The sequence below is a fragment of the Apaloderma vittatum genome, unplaced genomic scaffold (assembly GCF_000703405.1).
Source record: "Apaloderma vittatum isolate BGI_N311 unplaced genomic scaffold, ASM70340v1 scaffold14755, whole genome shotgun sequence".
NCBI classification, from domain to species: domain Eukaryota; kingdom Metazoa; phylum Chordata; class Aves; order Trogoniformes; family Trogonidae; genus Apaloderma; species Apaloderma vittatum.
Window position 1 is genome coordinate 21,970 of NW_009715577.1, and position 18,243 is coordinate 40,212.

The 18,243-nt window shown below is 40.1% G+C and overlaps 1 protein-coding gene across 1 annotated transcript in view; it reads right to left on the reverse strand.

Moving 5' to 3' along the window:
* Positions 1-1,360: 1,360 nt before the first annotated feature.
* The window catches only part of DYNC1H1 (dynein, cytoplasmic 1, heavy chain 1), a gene marked incomplete at its 5' end in the record, with an annotated part of 41,237 nt that continues 24,354 nt past the window's right edge, over positions 1,361-18,243 (reverse strand). Inside the window, 29 exons of the mRNA XM_009869212.1 lie at positions 1,361-1,742; positions 2,179-2,306; positions 3,042-3,210; positions 3,633-3,775; positions 4,548-4,701; positions 5,586-5,797; positions 6,158-6,261; positions 6,464-6,681; positions 6,885-7,055; positions 7,341-7,454; positions 7,795-7,918; positions 8,275-8,335; positions 8,418-8,529; positions 8,811-8,971; positions 10,125-10,200; positions 11,596-11,770; positions 11,863-11,957; positions 12,054-12,188; positions 12,355-12,608; positions 12,801-12,951; positions 13,033-13,179; positions 13,982-14,135; positions 14,538-14,665; positions 14,852-15,064; positions 15,640-15,855; positions 16,839-16,956; positions 17,149-17,344; positions 17,965-18,085; positions 18,223-18,240. Coding sequence (XP_009867514.1) covers positions 1,614-1,742; positions 2,179-2,306; positions 3,042-3,210; positions 3,633-3,775; positions 4,548-4,701; positions 5,586-5,797; positions 6,158-6,261; positions 6,464-6,681; positions 6,885-7,055; positions 7,341-7,454; positions 7,795-7,918; positions 8,275-8,335; positions 8,418-8,529; positions 8,811-8,971; positions 10,125-10,200; positions 11,596-11,770; positions 11,863-11,957; positions 12,054-12,188; positions 12,355-12,608; positions 12,801-12,951; positions 13,033-13,179; positions 13,982-14,135; positions 14,538-14,665; positions 14,852-15,064; positions 15,640-15,855; positions 16,839-16,956; positions 17,149-17,344; positions 17,965-18,085; positions 18,223-18,240 — 4,197 coding nt within the window. The remainder of the gene's footprint in view (positions 1,743-2,178; positions 2,307-3,041; positions 3,211-3,632; positions 3,776-4,547; positions 4,702-5,585; positions 5,798-6,157; positions 6,262-6,463; positions 6,682-6,884; positions 7,056-7,340; positions 7,455-7,794; positions 7,919-8,274; positions 8,336-8,417; positions 8,530-8,810; positions 8,972-10,124; positions 10,201-11,595; positions 11,771-11,862; positions 11,958-12,053; positions 12,189-12,354; positions 12,609-12,800; positions 12,952-13,032; positions 13,180-13,981; positions 14,136-14,537; positions 14,666-14,851; positions 15,065-15,639; positions 15,856-16,838; positions 16,957-17,148; positions 17,345-17,964; positions 18,086-18,222; positions 18,241-18,243) is intronic.

The following is an 18,243-nucleotide window of genomic DNA, read 5'->3' on the forward strand; positions in this document are numbered from 1 at the left end:
CTGGAGATAAGGGTCTTTTCTAATCAGCTTGGAAACAAACTGGTTAGAATAGTGAGATTCAGAGGCCTTTGACCCAAGACACCAGCTACTGTGCTCACTCTCCCACTTGTCCCAGCAACAAGGAATGGTGCAGTGACTGCAGTTACTGTAACTGTGAACAAAAACCTTGCAGCTGCAGATTTCTCTAGAAGTAAGACTGATGAAGAGCTTCCCCCCTTCAGGGAAGTCACACCTGTTTAAGCCCTAGCTGTGTGCTGAATAGTCCTCAGCCACCAGAGCTGAGGCAAAATAAAATTTAACTACTGACCTTCCAACTACAGCCAAGAATCATGAACTTGTCTAATGAGGATTTCACTCGCACCCACGATTTAGCATACTGTGCTGAAATAATCCCCTACAGAAAAAAATAATACAGGAACAAGGAGGAGAGAAAAGTTGAAGGGGTAAGACAGATGGGACAGTAAATAACCAGATGTTCAAAGTCTGCTTATTCAGTGTGAGAATCCAGCTGTGGATTAACTGCTAAACTGAAAACACACCTTTTGTTAGTTCAGGCTGAATGCAGAGATTGACATGAAATGTTGAGTAGTTTGGGAAGCTCTAGCTACTTCAAGCATATTTGAGACTCTTGATCTTATCACTAGTACTTGCTAATACAGGGAACTGGTTTAACTGAAGGTTTTTATAGTAGCTATAAGCTGGTACCACAGCCCAGGTGCTGAGCTATGTACAAAAAGTACATGCAGAAGTATGCTGAGAGAAAGGTGCTTGTTCAGCTGAGCTGCTGACAGCTAGAACTGGTACCCAGAGCACACTGCTGGCAGGAGGACAGTGTATTTGAAATGAAACGGGAGGGAGTGACAGTACGATTTCCAGATATTAATATTCTGGTGATAGAAAAGAAAGCAACTCACAGAAGCTGGAGCAGCATAAGCACATTAGTTCTTCAGAAACTTAAAGCACGCACCTTAAGAAAGCAGAAGCCCCATGATCGACAGGACCATTAAGTCTTGTTTAGGATACGCTAGCTTCTGAATGCATCTTGGCAGCTGTGTAAACACAGGTTACTCCAAGCAAGAGCCAGTTCATTGCAAATAATTCACGCAATGGCATCAGATGTCACAGCAGATCATGTAAGGGTTTGTGTCTCACTGCACTGAAGACTTATTTTTCAAAGCTGTTGGTAATGGAGGCAAGCTGAACCAGCTGCTGAGTAAGCTCTGTGAGGGTCAGCAATCTGCTTGAATACTGACTCAGTACTTATTATTCTGTGAAAACATCATAGGTACCGTTTTTCCAGACAATAAAAAACAAAAACAAACCTGCAAGAATTGCATTTCCAGAAATAGAGTCAAAAGTCTTGCTACACATTTTATTTCATATGACATGATCCACTGAATACCACATCTACCAACAAACCGTGTAAAAAAAATCCCATCCAACTTTCCTTCGAAGACATCTAGCCTACCAGCTCTCCAATGTACTGCCTCCTTTCTTTCTAGTCAACTTAGCACAAATCCATCTGACAACCTAACCAGGTTACAAAAGTACAGGTAACTGCTACATAGAAGACTGACAATTACTACAGAATTAACCAGTCAAAACAAATCTTTTCACTCCGTGCAGAGAACCGCAACACCACGTTCATAGAAGCTACGGGGATCTTCCTTGGTAGCTATTTCAAAGTCAACCGTGAAAATCAGATCAGCACGAGTGAAGTTCAGATAAACTGGTAAAGTAACCTGGGGAAAAATGTGAATATAGAAGAAGAGTTATGTAAGGTAGCTGAAGAGTTTAAGAAGTTTCTATAATACTACATGTAATTTATGAGATGGGAATTTAGTCTTGGGTAACTCAATACTCCAAATATGAGAGAAAAAAAACAGGCCTAACACTCACCTGAAGGCCAGATTTCTTTATAAGTATAAATTCACATTTTGGCCTGAACATACTAGCATTTTTGGATACACGTCCTTCTTTGTAGCTAGATTAAAGAAAGACCTAGTCAACACTAAGTCTGTTGCTGCTAGCCTGAAATTTAGGCACTAACTGACACTAAGAATATTAGAAAAGAAATGATTGTGGTGCTCAATAAAAGTATCCGTTAAAGCCTCAGGAAAAAAAAAAAGCTAGGTGTTTGTGAGAGTTCTTTTAAAAATTATTTTTACCGACACTTACAACATTTGCTTTTTTATCAGCATTTGTCTGCTTGATCCAGCGAAGCTGTGTAATGGGCAGTACAGTTGAAATAGCATTTGAAAGCGACAGCTTGTTGTTACTGCACGTAGCTCCCTGAAGCTTCAGGCCTGTAAATGGAAACACACTTTAGAGTTCTAAGAGCTTTGACACATTCAGACAAAAACTGTCTCCCTACGCATTGTTTAAGTCTGCTAAATGAGAGGGAAGTGTTTAATACTACAAAATAGAGTTTGCAGAAGATAAACCATCTGTGGGGAAAATAAGGAAAGATTGGCGAGGAGGACTGTAAACACATGCATGTGACTTGCAGCTGGGGTGCTGAAAGACACATCTATTAACTTTTGTCTGTCCTTGGGGGTTTGACCAGAACATTGCACTCAGATAACACAGCTCTGTGATAGACTCAGAGGCACCGTATCAAAACATGCTTGAGATTCCTGCTCTGCTGCGGGAAAGATCAAAGCACAGTGGAAAACTATGCCTGCAAAGATCCCTGATACAGGGGTGAAAGAAAGCAACAGGTCTGAAAGGTTTTTTTGCTTTCTAGCAAGGACCAAGCTCTGTGGTACCTTTGTTTTCACTTCTGTGCCTGTGGAGACCCCCCAGGCTTTGTGCGGTTGTTCCCACATCCTGCAGCTCACAAACTACTTGGCACCTCTTAAATATACACTGACCTGAGTCCTGACATTTATTAGTACTTGCCTACTAACTAATACCAAAGTAATCTTGAATCAACTTCAGAAGGTGTGTATTGACATGTTTTCCATTTGATATAGTTCATTTAATACTAGAAGCTTCTGAAATATTTTAGACCAAGGATCCCTTCTTTCTGCTAAGTTTACCTGTGACTCCAAAACTGCAGGCGTCCAGCACTGCGTTCTGTGTGGTTGTCACATTGACCTCCAGGCAGAGTTCTTCAAGGGACCAACTGTTTGCTTGGGCAACATATTGTCTTGTAGCGGTAATGTACGCCTCTGGTACGAACAGGCCACCAAGGCACACGTGGATGTTCTGTTTGGGGAGTGGGAAATAAAGAAGGAAAAGAAAGAAAATAAAATAATAACAATAAAAAATCATCAGCTGCAATATTAATTAATTATTATAATGACTATCACTTCAGCAATCTGTTTACATGAAAATTTTCATGCTGCTACTGGAACACTGTGTAACTGCTAAATGGCTTTTTGCTCTAGAGCTACATCGTCTGTCATTCTAAAATACCAAGTTCCCTCTAACCTGTATGACCAGTTAGCCTGTTAGGCCTCACTGTTTTGAGATCAGGAGATACTCAGCAGTATTTACAAGCACATTTCAGAGAGCGTTGAGTGAACCTGTTTTGCCTGAGCAGCTATTCAGAAGCCTTGATATGAAGACTCCATGAAAGAGTTACTCAGCTCCACCAATAACCTCTAGAAGAAGTCAGCACGTGATACCTTTAGTTCTTTTGCTCCACCAGAAGCGGCTGCCTGGGAAATATTCTGCAGCTGTTTAATGCGCTCACTGAAGTCGGACACCCACTGAATAACAGTCATGCCAGCTGGCACGGTGTAATGAGACCAGCTACGAGGCAAAATACCTGTGAAAATGTCATTAGAATTACGTTTTGTTTGCATACAGGTTGGAATTACACACTAATTTGACACTTTTTCTCCCAATAGCCATTTAAGACTTAAGACGAAGATATCAGTCTCTATCTCAAAACGCTCAGTAAACAAAAGCACTTTCAAAGACTACGAAGCAAGTGGCCTTCGGGTCTACTATTTATTTAAAATGCCATCCAGTTCCAGAAACCCCTCAATACTCCTTCAGTTACAGACAGTTGTGGTCTGTAGTAACTGATCTTCAAGTTTACAAGAAGATTTGAGTTCTATAGAAAAAACTGAAGAGGTTATCTGTCTTTCAAAAGGCACTTCTGTTCAAAGTAGACAGCAGAGCTTCACGAAGCAGCATGTCTGTGAAAACTTCACATTTACGTACAATCTTGAAACAGAAATTCAGAAAACTTGAATATTTTCTAAGAGATTTTATAGGAATAACATTACTGACTTTGTGGTATAAAAACTTTGTTCCGCCACAGTTCAGAGACTAATGGATTTAGTAAGATTTCATCTTAGAAACTGAGCTACTGATAGGAACTGTACAAACAAAAAAGTCTAGTATTAGCTACCTCAACTTGAAATCTCAAACTGAACCAACTGAAATTTTATATTTGACTCAAAACTATCGCTTGTTTCAAGTGATAAAATCAATCCCAATTTTCCTATAATTTTTTTCAGCTGCTGAGTATAACTTAAGAGAGTGCAAGAAGCAAAGAGGGCACTGGGAGATGCTAATTTGAATTATCATACCTTTCACCAGTTCATTTATAAGCGTACGCAAATAGTTGGTTTGTTTCTTTTTTCCTTCACACACTTGAACCACATCTGCAAGGTCCTGACGAACATCCTGAAGCAGCTTAGCTCCCATTTTCACCTCTCTTTCAAAGAATCGGAACAAAGGATCCTGGTTGCCAAAACATTGAAAGGAAGTTGCAGATCAAAGTTCTTGCTGGAAAACTGATACAAAAGCAACCCCAAAATCCTGGATGGGCTGATCCACGACATCATAACTACAAATATTAAACCTGAAGATGCAGCCTAAGGTGCAGAAAGTGACTGCAGAGACTGTTTACAACAATCAATCTCCTCTCCCTTGGAGAAGCAGGAAAAGTAGAAGTCTTAGTTGAACAATTAATGCAGACTGCCTGCTGCAGGTCCTTCCAATCAACCCAGGATTTCTTTTAATCAGCAATAAAATGCTCTTGCCTACTATCTCTCAGTAAGTCTTTAGAAGCAGCGAGGCAATCATGGGCACATTCAACTGGGGAGATTATTCCTGAGCTAGAGCTTAGGGTAGAGCTGTCCAGACCTCAAAAGTTTCCTCTAGCCCTTGCAATTTCTGTTCCCATTTAGCAGAAGCTGCTGCCCTATGCCCTCTCACTGACCACCACTAAATTTTAACAGTGATTAATGTCTGCTGGCTGTAAAGGCAAAATCATAAGTAGCATTCTGGGTACTAAAAAAACAAATAGGAAGCTCTTGTTTCTTTCTACTTCAAGGGGTAGGTAGGGAAGGGAAGCTACAGAGGTGGTGCCCTTGACAGACAGCTTGCCACTGCACATCTTCAAATAATCCCCAGAAGACATAAACTAACCTTTAAGAGCATTTCAAGAACATCAGCACAGCATTACATAGCTATGGCAGTCAGAATCAGCATTGAAACTGGCTCCACTGTGCCCTCTTAACGAGTTTAATCACTACTTAAAAAAAAAATCACAACGCATTTATTCAAATGCATCAGAACTTGTGCACTTCCTATGCCCTCGTTAGACAAAACTTAGTTCTTACCTTAATGTTTTCCACAGTGCGCTTCAGATGGTTTAGAGTTTGTGGGATAAGGTGAAGCCAGTTAGAGGCTGTGGTATGCAGTGTTCTCATCCAGGCCGGGCGACCATCCGATGTAGAATCAGTTCTTGTCTTCTTCTCAGTTTCTGCATAAGCTAGATCATCCTCATCCTCTAGCATCTGCATTTTCAGCATTTTACTGATCATATCTATGCCTGAAACAGAAGATACGCTGTTACGTCAGAGATTACTACTATATGCAAGATCTAGGATGTTTCCTTTTCCCTAGTCTAGACCCATGATTCGGGACTACCCAGCTGCAGGTGGCTCCAGACCTGACAATAAAGCTTTCTAGGATGAAGATGGGAGCCTGACATCTGGAAGGCTGAATGTAACTGTTTTTAATTCAGAAGCTTCTGGTCGGTTTTTTACCTACTCGGGCGTCTTATCTTGTGGAAGTTATATCACCTGTGTTCTGGGAGGAGGGGAAAGCAGGATTTATACTTCCCTTCTGATTTTTATTAGTATTGCAGCCTGGTAATCTAAGAAAGACATTGTTGAAGTTCTGGTTTTACCTTGTGTGGTGAGAAGAACTTTCTCTGCGTTATTTGGCAGGCCCAGCCACGATGGCGTTTGCGTATCTGGCAGCATCTCAACCCACTGGACAAATTCTTCGCGCCTGCAAATAAGAGTTTCAATATTCATTAGAAGGCTTCCTCTACTAGAATGGCAAGGTAGTTCTTTGCCTGAGACAAGTTTACACAGCTAAATTCCACCAGAAATACAGGTTAGGTGAGGTTTTTTGTTTGTGTTTTGTCGAGTTTTTTAATTTAAAAGAAGAAAAGTTGTACACAGAGAGCAGGGTAAGTGAAAAATGATACCTGATTCCATCCGGCATCTGAATATCTTTGTGTCCATCAACTTTGCAAGCCAGTTTGAATTCACTATCAAAACTTAAAGTAGTGAACAGACGTTCCAAGAAAGTGTTTAACAAGCGTTGATCAAATTCATTATCGATACGACCTCCATAGATAGACTGTGCCATCAGTGTCTTTAATGCAGACCAGGGGATTTTATCAGGCGAAATGTTTTGACGACCCTATAAGTAAAATGCAATGTAATTAGCAGGAAACGCTCCTTTTCATGTCCTCTTGTTGAGTAATCAACCCCAAGAACTAAGTTAAATTGCCATCAGGTTATCTGTGCCTACTCATTTAACTTACTATATGTTTCCAGAGCAGACTGTTTTACTGAGGATGTTAAGTAATCTGAGTATTACCTACACCACAAGACACTACTTGCCTTTGCTGTATCATCCAACCATGTATCTACTGTGTCACAGGCAGATCTCAGATCAGATTCTCCAAACTCATACTTCTTGGACCAACCCAATGGAGCATAGCGCAAGCGCTCTTGGATAATGGCATGGAACCAGGCGAGTAGGAAATACAAACGAGCACGCTCATTTGGAGACTAAGAAGTGGAGAAAAACAAATAAAAATAAATACAACTGCTACTTAGGTGAACTGATAAAAAAAATCAAAGCCTCCTAGAATGCTAGAAAATGTCAGATTTAATGCTCCATTGTTACCAAAACTGAATACATGCTAAGAACAGAAGCAGCAATTACTACTTTACTTCCATGAGAAAAAAACAAAATTTCATGTACATCTTAGAAGCTGAGGTTTTATGACATAAGTTAAGAATTTAATGAACACATTATTACATTTTTTTCATCTACACAAACCACAGCCTTACCTTGCACATTCTAGAAACTGGAATGCTACTGAAAGTCCTCAGCATGTTTGCCTTTACACCAGGAGGAGGTTCAAACACAAAGATTCGTCCGGCACGTAACAGGTTCACTGGCACCTAGAAAAGATCAGTAACCTCGAATCCAGCTCCTTCAGCCTTCACTAAATTACTAAATTACTCTAACACCACAGTCTCCATTAGCTTCCAAACCGCACTGTGAGCACGCAGAGTGAAGTCCTGCCTTTCTTCTGGAGGGTAGAGGAAGCAGCAAAAGTAATGGTATGAAGTTTTTGACTACAATTAATTTATCAGAAACCTTGGCTAGTAATTACCCTGACAGGCAGGTCCTTTTTCTTCACTGCAGAAAGATGGTCATGAGAAAACCTTCCTTGGGCAGCACTCTCAGCTCTGCAAACTGATTACTCTACTAGAGAATCAATTTTCAAATCAACGTTACCTTTGGATTAATCTCCATGGTAAGGAAGAGTCTGAAGCAAGCATGAGGTTGTAGGGAATGTAGCTTCTTTTCTAGCTGCATGAGCCAGCCAGGAGCCAGGTGAACATTCTTGAGCATCACCCATCTGTGAAGTTTTAAATCAGAAAAAGTGCTTTTAGTGTACAGCTTATGGATCCTGGCTATAACTACCACAAGGAGTAACAGAATACCCTACCAATGTTACAGATTTTCCTCCCTCTTTAAACCTATCTTCTACACAGAATCAGCTACTGTGTACTGTAAACAACCTACATATCTTCAAACTATTTAAATAAAACAGAACTTGTGAACAGCTGTGCTTGAGTTACTACAAATTTCAGTAGACAGTCCTATTTTTTTTTTTACTGTTTTACCTATTTAGCTAGTATATTATTTCCCCCTTCCCCCCCTGTTTACCTTTCTGCTAGGCAGTACGCTAGTTAAAGAGGAAATACAACTCACCTTCCAGATTTCACTGCTGTGTTTATTGCTTTATCTGCTTGGTTAAACCCTTCAGCAGAACCTAAAAGACAGAAGGGTTGCTAAAGCTCTTGCTGCTAACAATTTTGTTCATGCTTAGATGATGAAATAAAGCATGTTCTCACCAATGGCAATAGAAGTGATCTGTGTGTTCTGCTCAGCTGCAAGGTCTTCAACATGACCACTGGCATCGTAACCAGGTACTGAACACATCAGCACAGGAGTATTGGGTTTCACCTGGTGTCCAAGAAGTTTAGAAGGATACGTACAGATCAGTCACTACATGAACATGAGAATGCAGTAAGCTCAGTCCTTCTTCCCTCTGGCCAGCTAAAGACATTATGCTACTCTTAGCTTTACATTAACGAATAGGAAAACAATCCTCATACCACGGGGAGCAGAAGGATAAGTGGAAGAAATGTTCTGGTGGACAGCTTCCCTCACTATGGAACTCAGGCAAGGCGGCACTAAGCACTACCCCAGGACTTCAGCCTTTCACAAACAAGCAGCTTACCTACCTCTGTATCTACGATGTGTGTCAGATCTAAAGGCTGCTCCATAATGGACATGAAGGACTCTCCAAGATTTGTTGAAACAAAGGTATGTGCCATTGCCAACAAACGATCTGGACGGAAGGCCTGGATCAGAAGCAAACGATGAATGGCCTGTCCAATAGGAGCTGAGAAGAGGAGACAGGATTAGACAGACAGGTAAGAAAACCAACCTCTACACCTTCCTCTCTCCAAGTCTCCAATTTCTCCCATCTTGTTCTGAAGACTGGGTATTTCAAAAGTTAATTATCCCTTTGAAAGATCTCTTGCAACATTTTAATGGAATGCTTCTCTGCTGTCTTCATTTTGACAAAAGAAACGTTACCATCTTCATTTTAACTGCCTGCTCAATTGCTCATGTTGTGAGCCCTTTAAAAGTCTACCTTGACAAGATGCTTTTAGATCAAGATGCTTTTAGATTCTACTGAATCTTTTGGTTTACAAAATCTACAGTCTAGATGCACCAACATGAAGTGATTTTAACCTCCAGGGACAACAGATCTTTTGACGTTTTCTTACTGATTTAATAATCTGCCTCCCAGATAGACTTAAGTATTATATACTTGTCTAGGACGGATAGGATAGACAACCTAGAGTTGCTCTGGTTCCTGGTCAAGCAGCTTTACAATGACTAGTAAACACAAGCTTAGAGTCCTTAATTTAGAAAGCCACCTACAGGAATGAGCCCTGGATGATCACATAGCAAACATTTCATAACGTTACCTTTCAGACACCTGTGGAACTGAAAGACAACAGTTACCCTTAAATTATAACTCTTAACAAATTAGCACTAACAACCAATGCAGCAAGAATTAAGACTTCATGCTTAGATACAACTGCGGGAGGAAACATTCTAGTAGGACAGCCCTGTCCTCAGAAAATCCGTGTCTTGCAGGTTGTTACAAAGAGTATAGAGCTACCCCCAGATTTGCAATGACTGAGGTTAATCCAAACTATTACGTAATCTAATGAGATTGTAGAAGTACGTTTTATCCTCCACAGAAGACCAAATCACAGGTTAAGGTGCAAAGCTAAGCGTAGTAACTATCGCTTACAGAAGTTGTGTGGGTTTTGTTTGGTTGTTTTTGTTGTTAAAATAAACAAAGCACAAAACAACAAAAGCATCAGACTTGAGGTTCTTCCAACAATCCCAACTTTATGATTTTCCCCAACATTAAGGTCCAATTTAAAGCTCTGCTTTAGAATTGCTTTAAAATTACAGTAATTCTACTTAGATTAGTACAGTAGGATTGGCATGGACAATAGCGCAACATAACTTACTTGCGGGTTTCTCTTCAGTCCAAAGGTACGGTACAGTCTGCTCTGGCGAACTGCTATCCAGCCAGATACAGAATTGCTATATTGAAAGAAAATGCAAAACACTTGAGATGGAGTTTCCTGTTCATGGTGCAACAGAGATGTTTAATCCCAGCCTTAAAAATCTAGAATTTAACGTACTGCAGAAGTGTTCACCTATGTACCAACTTCCAGCAGAAAACAAAGATTGCTAGGGTAGGGTTGACAAGCCCCACTAGCTTCGGATTTGCAAACAAATCTTTTAAAATTCTAATAAGTAGCTAAATGCTTAAACCATGAAATGCACAAGCCCATAAGATTTTTTCCCATTTAATGCTCGTAACTTATAATCTATCTTTAGAATAACAATTTAAATTTGAGTACCAGATGAAGCATTTGAGTATCTACGTATGAGTAAGTCTTCAAGAATAAGACAGTGCTAACATTGTTAAACAGAAGCACTATTAAATTAATTAAGTCAAGCATTAAACTTAGCCCCAATTACTATCCAACACTCAACAAAGCTCAGTCCTTTCCAAGGCTTCTAGATATGTATGGTTTCAGTGTCTCATATAAATTGTTTGAACTTTTCCCTGAACAAGACTGTAATTAGACCAGCACATTTAGTAAGTTCTTGACTTGTTTTCACCCAATCGATTGCTTCAAGTTCTGTTGTCTTTGGTTGGGTTTTTTACATAAAAATCCACATGTAAAACCTAAATTATTATTTGTCTACTACATTTTCTTTGTGTGCCCAATCATTTCACTGATATCTCCCAATTCTGCATTGCCTCCAGCACCCCTGATTCTACAGATCTCTAGCAAGTCCCAGCTCGAGCCATATATCATTTTACCCCAGGTTAAATAGTTAGAGGAAAATTAGACGTAGCAAAGAGAATTCAACTGTCAATATAAAAAATAGGCAGGGCAACCAAACAGGTACTATTTTAAATTACGTCTGTCTTTTGGAACATAAGAGTTTCAGAGTCACATCACAAATGACTTCTCAGAACACTTAAGCTACAAGAAGGAGGAAAGAGCTAAGGAGCTGAGCATTCTCCAAATTTATTCCAAACAGCAATGTCCAAGAGCCCACCAGTGACGTTATGCATGGCCAGGGCTGCTGCACTCTATTGCATAATTATCACACAATAGTGGCACAATAAAAGACACGTGGTATCACACCTTTTGCTACCACAGGAACCAAAGCTTACCACAAAGGCAGATGAATAATGACACTGCTTCCAAGGCTAAGTCATGAACAACGCTGGTATTTACAAGTGAAGTTTCATAGCTGGATTACAAATGATTCCACAACAACTAGAACTAGTTCATCTCTAAGGCTTCCCCTCATTTACTAGGAGAGCTTACCTGTAAATGTGAACCTCTTAAAACAGACACCTAATGGGCTTAACCAGACAATTTAGTGCAGAAACAAACCCTGACCAACACTTACCTCATCAGCTTGAACTTTTGAAACAAGGTCCTTAAATGCAGGAAGGCAGCTCAACCTCATCATTGCTTCTGTTTGCTCTACAGTCAAACCATTGATTTTTGGGAGAGATGCAGTGTTCAGTACAATCTCCTTCCCTCTCAAGAAGTGCTGGAATTCTGCATCATATGTAGGTTCCCTAATGTTAAGGGAAAAGAAGACTTTATGTAGGTGCCCTCAAGACATTCCTCCCATTTTCAGCTAAATTGAAGCGAGAAAACAAATGTTTACCCAATAGTGCCTTTCAGTTTAATCCGGGCCAACAACATAGCAAATGTTATATGATCTTGATGCAGCATGCCACGTGCCACCCTGTTGAAAGCCACCTACCAACAAAACAGAAGTCAGTAGCGCAAGAGGCCTTGAACCCAAACCCTTCAAAAACAATAAAAGAATTATATTTACTAATTAAAAGACTGCACCTGAAAGAGATCCTTTGTGATGATTGAGAGGCGATGAGTATGGTCTGTAATTCCCTTCAGATTTGGGTTCTCATACAAGACATTGTGATAGATGTCCAAGAAAAACTGGAGAGAGTATTGGTACAGGAAATGTATCTGAAAGACAAGAGTTATTTTCTCTCTAGAGTCCTGCTGTTCCACAGCCAATGGCTTACACCTACCCAAACTGCAATATAGCAGCTAGGGCTGAAATTAGGAGTGCCTGTTCAGTTTTAAACAGTAAATACATGAAGCTCCTGGTAGGAAGAAGAACTCATCCTACCTGTTTCAGGGACTCCATAGTAAAGTAGATACTGCTGCACGCTGTAGAAAGAGGCAAGTACTGCTGAGAAACAGTCTCCACTTCTTGCATGACAATATCAGTCTCTTCTACTTTTCTGGTGACCTCTGCTGCTTCCCTCTTTAGGTTCTCAAGAGTAGTAATGATGGTGTCATCATCCAGGATACGTCCCTTCACTTCATTAAGCGCTTGTAGTAGGGATTTTTCTAACTGTCGCAAACGCAGCTGAAATTCACCTTAATTAGAAGAAAATTACATTACATATTGTATAGATGTGTTAGTTTTTAAGTATTATATGAATTATGTAACTTTGCCATTAGACATCTTGAAAAAGCAAGAGTATTCACTACAAAGATATTTCACTGGATATTTCTACAGCTACAGTCAAATCACTGAATTCTTGTAGAACAGGAGGAAGTTAAGCATACCCTGAAGCTTGAGGAGGTCAGAGCGTTTTTCATCAACATCTGGTCTTTCAGCTTTCAGAACTTCATTCAGACACTGGCTCTGTAAGCTGCTGCGAGTTACCGTGAAGTTCACAAACGTAACACGAGAGCAGAGGTCTGGTGGGAATTCAACCTATTACAGGAAACACGAAAAACCTTCTCAGTTCCCTGAAATACCATTTCGACCAACAAGAGAGCCTTTCGTTTTACTTACTGTTGGATCTCTGGTGGAGAGGAAGATAACAAAGGATGGTGATAAATCAATATCTTGGTCTCCCAGAGTAATCAGAACTCTGCCTCCAGTTCTCCGGACTTCACGATTCAGAACAGGATTCAGAACTGGATCATAGCTCTCCACATCCTAGAAGCAGAGACATGTTAAAATATTCTGCTGCTTGCAGTTATCTTCAGGCTAAAAATCCTGCTCCAGCTGCGGCTTGAAGCTCTGGTAAGTAATCACTTTGCAGTTGGTTTGGAATATGAATTACATTCAAAAAGTACTTCAACTTCAGATTTGTGCTTGTATAGTTCAACCACAGTGTTTAGACTATTACAAAAAAAAAAAAAATCTCAGGTAAGTATTATTAATGGATGCCATCGTGTTAGTTCTAACACATAATAAGCCCTATTCTAAACAGCACAAGCAACAGTTCCTAATTTCATCTGTGGGCTAATCCTTTTTTATCCCACTTCCACACTAAGAAACAAAAAATATATCTGTCTCAAGTGAAAAATCAACTATTCCTGCAGTTACCTATTTCTTTGTATTACTGAAACTTCTTCTGGTTACTCAGAGTAGATTTAATTCTAGATAACTAGCCATAGTGCTATCATCTCTGACCAGAGGTAGCACATAGAAACAAAACAAGAGACAAATAGGTCTCGCTTTACAGAGTGGAAGTAAGGAAAGATCATTTGAAAATAAAAGCATTTTATCTTGAACTGGTGGAAAAAGAAGATATGTTCTTTTGATTGTGTATCTCACTAATTACATTTTTTTCAAACTAACACTGCACATATAACTCAGTACTAGTTTACTTGTTAAATTATGGTTTGAAAATAAAGTTATTTGCATCTTACTAATGGAACAATTGAAAACTTTTCTAGCACATGGGGCAGAATTCAAGAATTTTAAATTGCTTCTGCAGGATCATGAAACTAACCTGGACTAGAAGTGGGTTACCAAATCTCAAGGCACTTTCCAAGTTCTTCCTGAAAGCATCATCCAAGAAACTCGTACGAGTTATTTTACGGTCTTTATATTCATTCATGATAAACTCTGTAGCTTGTCCGGAGGGATCAATGATCAGTGGATACCTAAGTTAGTAATAAAATACTTTCATTATTTGAGTTTTGACTGCAGACAGCTTCTAAGCAGTTTTATGAATTTAGGTTGCATTACTAGTCTCAACTTTAAAAGCTGGCCAGGTTCAACTACTTATTTCAGTTCAGAGTTTTAAAAGGTAAGTCTGTGTATCTGGGCAACAAAACAGCTTCAGTTCAAGCCAACTTATTTGAACAGCTAAGCTTAACAAAAATGACAAAAAAGATGACTGAGAGATGCTATGTTCGCAAATGGTTGAAAAGCTTCTACAAACATCAGAAGCTCTCATAACAGTGAAACAGTGCTTTGAAAGAGTTACCACGATTCTTTGATACGTACAAAGACCTGCCTGCTGTAAGACTTGCTTTAGAATTCTACACCTTAGAATGAAATACCTATTGAAACGCTTGAGCATGATGGCATTCTCAGTGCACAGATCATCTGCAGGGAGAGAACTTGCTTGCCAGCGAAGCCGCTCATCTGCGTTGGAAAGGTACTCTGTCCTTGCAATGTCTGTGCGGAACTGCAAGAAGCACATACAGGTGGTATTTGACTAGAGGTTCCCCAACCAACTGGTGAGGACGTTTTCAGTAAATACAGCTCTACAACGTATTCTTTTCCAATAGCTCCATTCTTTACTTAGCAATCTTAAAGCTTTATTATTGCAATAAATTCATTTACAGTTAACTTATGATGACTGTGTATTCACCTGGATATTTGCTTGCTGCAGATGGTGAGACCATGTAGTAAACAGATTCTGACGCATCTGCTGATCAAAGTAGCCGGCATAGGCAATAAAAGCTCCTGAAAGTAAGCAGTCTCCTGCAATAGTGGACATTTGGTTCTTGAAAGTTTCACTTGTCTTCTCCCATCTCTCACGTTCAGCAGAAAGACTCTTCAGAAGAGCTGTGCTACGGTTTACCTAGAAATAAATGGTGAAGTAGACTCTGTGGATGATGATTTTTTTATAGTATTACAAATCTCTCAGGACACTTAAATATCGACTGAAGGCCCAAGCTAAATTTAAAATCTCAGAATGAAATTAAATTTGTGTGGGTTTTTTTTTCCCCTGAGTGTTAATTTATTATGTCATTTTAACTCTTACCTTAAGGGACCCGAAAGTGCCAAGTACTAGCACAGACATGACATGCTAATGAGTAGGTCAAGTACATAGGAAATTCTCCACTGGCCCCCAAAAGAAGTCCAGTTAAGGCATTGTAATGACACCACACCCATGTCTGTTTTCAAAGGCTTTCTACTTATTATAAGCCTGATGTGAATTGTCTTGTTAAGCAACGAGCAAGATGAGTTGGTATTTCTAACTCCAATCGGGTTTCAACAGCTGAAGAAGCTTTGTGACAGCCAGATGTGAAACAGACACCTCAAATGCACTGCACAGGGAAAGCAATGAAGTCCACTCACAAGTCTGAACAACAGTTCAATTTCTGACTGTCAAAGATTAAAGAATGGAAAATTACTGATCTATAAAAGTCTTACTTTTGCTTCCACAGCAGCCAAGTCTGCCTTGATAGCTTGAGCCTCCGAAATCAGCACCGCATACTCTTCTTTGTAACGGGCAATACTGGCCTCAAGATCACGAATCATCTGCTCCACTTCATTTGCTTTCTGTTGATTGTCTTTGGCGTCATCCTCCAGTTTCTGCAGTTCGTTGCGCAGAGGTTCCACTCTTTTCAACATATCAGCATAGTTCAACTGTGAACAGTACACAGGTCCTTTATACTTTCTAAAATGACATGTACTAACAAGAACCACAGCATTCAGGTATATAGCATCAACAGCATCTTTTCTAGTTCAGGTACTTGTGACCTGTGTAAGAATTCATAGCTACTTAACAGAAATGCATGATTGTTTATCAATCCCAAGACTCCAGTTTAAACGAAGCACAGACACAAAAGTAATTGCTTTTTGCAGGACCCTTTTGCTGCTCTGCAGATTTACAGGAAGTCAAAAGTTATGAGACCACACTGAGAACTGTACAGCACTGTTTCATGTAAATACTCCACTGGGTGTCCATGCCAGTAGAATGCCAATCTGCTTTTCCTAGCAAAGAACAGAGCACAGCTAAGCCACACACCAATTAGGACAGGGCCTACTGGCAAGATTCAAGCTAAACAGTCTCTCCACATCATATCACTCATAGCAGGCAGTTTTAACAAGTCAAACATTCTGCTATATTAAACATCAGCAGTAAAATCATTTTTGGATATTTCAGTCTGGAAGCATCTTCCCAAAAGCCTATTCCCTTAGGAAACTAGTCAAGTATTTGAAAGCCTGCCTAGAAGCCTAGAAGACCTTAACAGAGCTGCCTGCGAGTACGCCTCAGGCAAGACAAAACTTAGGCACTCTCTATTATTAAGAGGACTGCATTGCCTTGGCCAGCTGAGAATTGTGCTGTCCTGCGGAATGACACTACATACAGAACAGTCGCTACTGCTCACTGTAAACCTGAAGTTTGCTTGTGCAAAAGCTGCATCACAACTGGCCGTTAGTTCCCTGGAACAGCACTACAGAGTCCATAAGCATTCATCTGAACCACCTACTAACTCCTTTGAAGCAAAACAGCTGGCAATATTCAGTTGAACAGAGGCAAATTCAGAGACTTTAGACATTGTTATACACCTTCAGACTTGTTCTTTTCACCCTGTGTTTGCTTCCCCACAGCACTGGATTTTTACCTGTGCAATTGCCCATTTCACCATCGGTCCACAGGCCAGTGATGCTCTGTTTACAATTTCATAGTTGTAACTTGGATTTGACAGGTAGTTTTTCTTCATTTTCTCCCGGATGGCATCGCTGCAAAGGAAAAGTTTTTAGAGATAGCATGAGTACACTGTATGCCACCATACGGGTGGGTGTTCAATATCCCTTTACCCAGCCTGCCTCCCACAGACAACAGGAACATTTACTAGCAGTTTTGCTGACTGGTAGCTGGGATATTTTGATTGGCTCAAGATGTTGTTGCAGGACTTACAGCTTGCACTTTACCTGATTTCCTCAGCAGAGAAGTTAACAATGGTTGGAATGAAGTTCTCTCTCATGATGATGGAACGTATTTGTTTCCAGTCTGTCGTACTTTCACCTAGCAGGAGGCAGATGGACTCCAGCGCTAGCTTAACTGCTGCAGGTGGATTAGCCATAGAACGGACCTCGACCAGGTGCTGCTTCTTGATTGACTTCACAGCTAATCAGTGCCAGAAGGATGATGAATTTTGATTGGGAAGAAAGTGAACAGTTAGCAAAGTCCATCAAAGTACCCTGGATTTGTAGAAATGCTTCAAGATTTTCAAAAAGGAATTTAAAGGTATTCCAGAAGCAAATACCAGTGGATAACATTCAAAATACTATATCACAAGGTAAACTTCTATGAATGTCAGCCTGCCAGCTGGCCACGGGCAACTAACTTACTGTGCTGCCTAGAAATGATTCATTTAAAGCAGTGATTCCTCTACCTGGTTTAACGAATGGACAGCTCACTGGTATGCCATCTGTGCAGCAATAAGGCACCAGTGCTCCTTCTGATTATGAGCTTTCCGTATGAATTCACTGACTGAATACATAACTAGAGCTGCTCTGCCAGAAATGAAGGCACAAGCAATTAGAGGAGTATCAAATATCAGATTGGTACTACAAACAGCACAAAATCACAGCTCAAAGACTAGGAATTTCGTTAACACTGTTCACCACGCTAAGAGCCTGCACTTGTGTTAGAGGACCAACTCAGGAACCACACCAAAACACATTCCCACAGACTTCAGTTTTAGATCCAAGCCCATAGTGTGATCTCTTCAGGTGAGAACATACCATTCTGAGCTTCAATGACAGCAGGCTCCACCTTGTCAAGATCTTCCTTCACACTCATCTGCTTGTCTGCAATGACCTCCTGCTGCTTGTGCAGCTGTTCCTGAATCTCCTGGCTCATGACCTAGGAGGAAATATCATGGATGAAATACAGCTTTTTAGAAGTTGAATTTCTTCCAGTTGAATTTCTTCTTGTGCTGCAGACTTTGTTTTGTAAATAAAAATATTTACTATGCTCAGAAATTTAACACAGATTTTTACCTTTTTCTTCTCAGCTTCCTG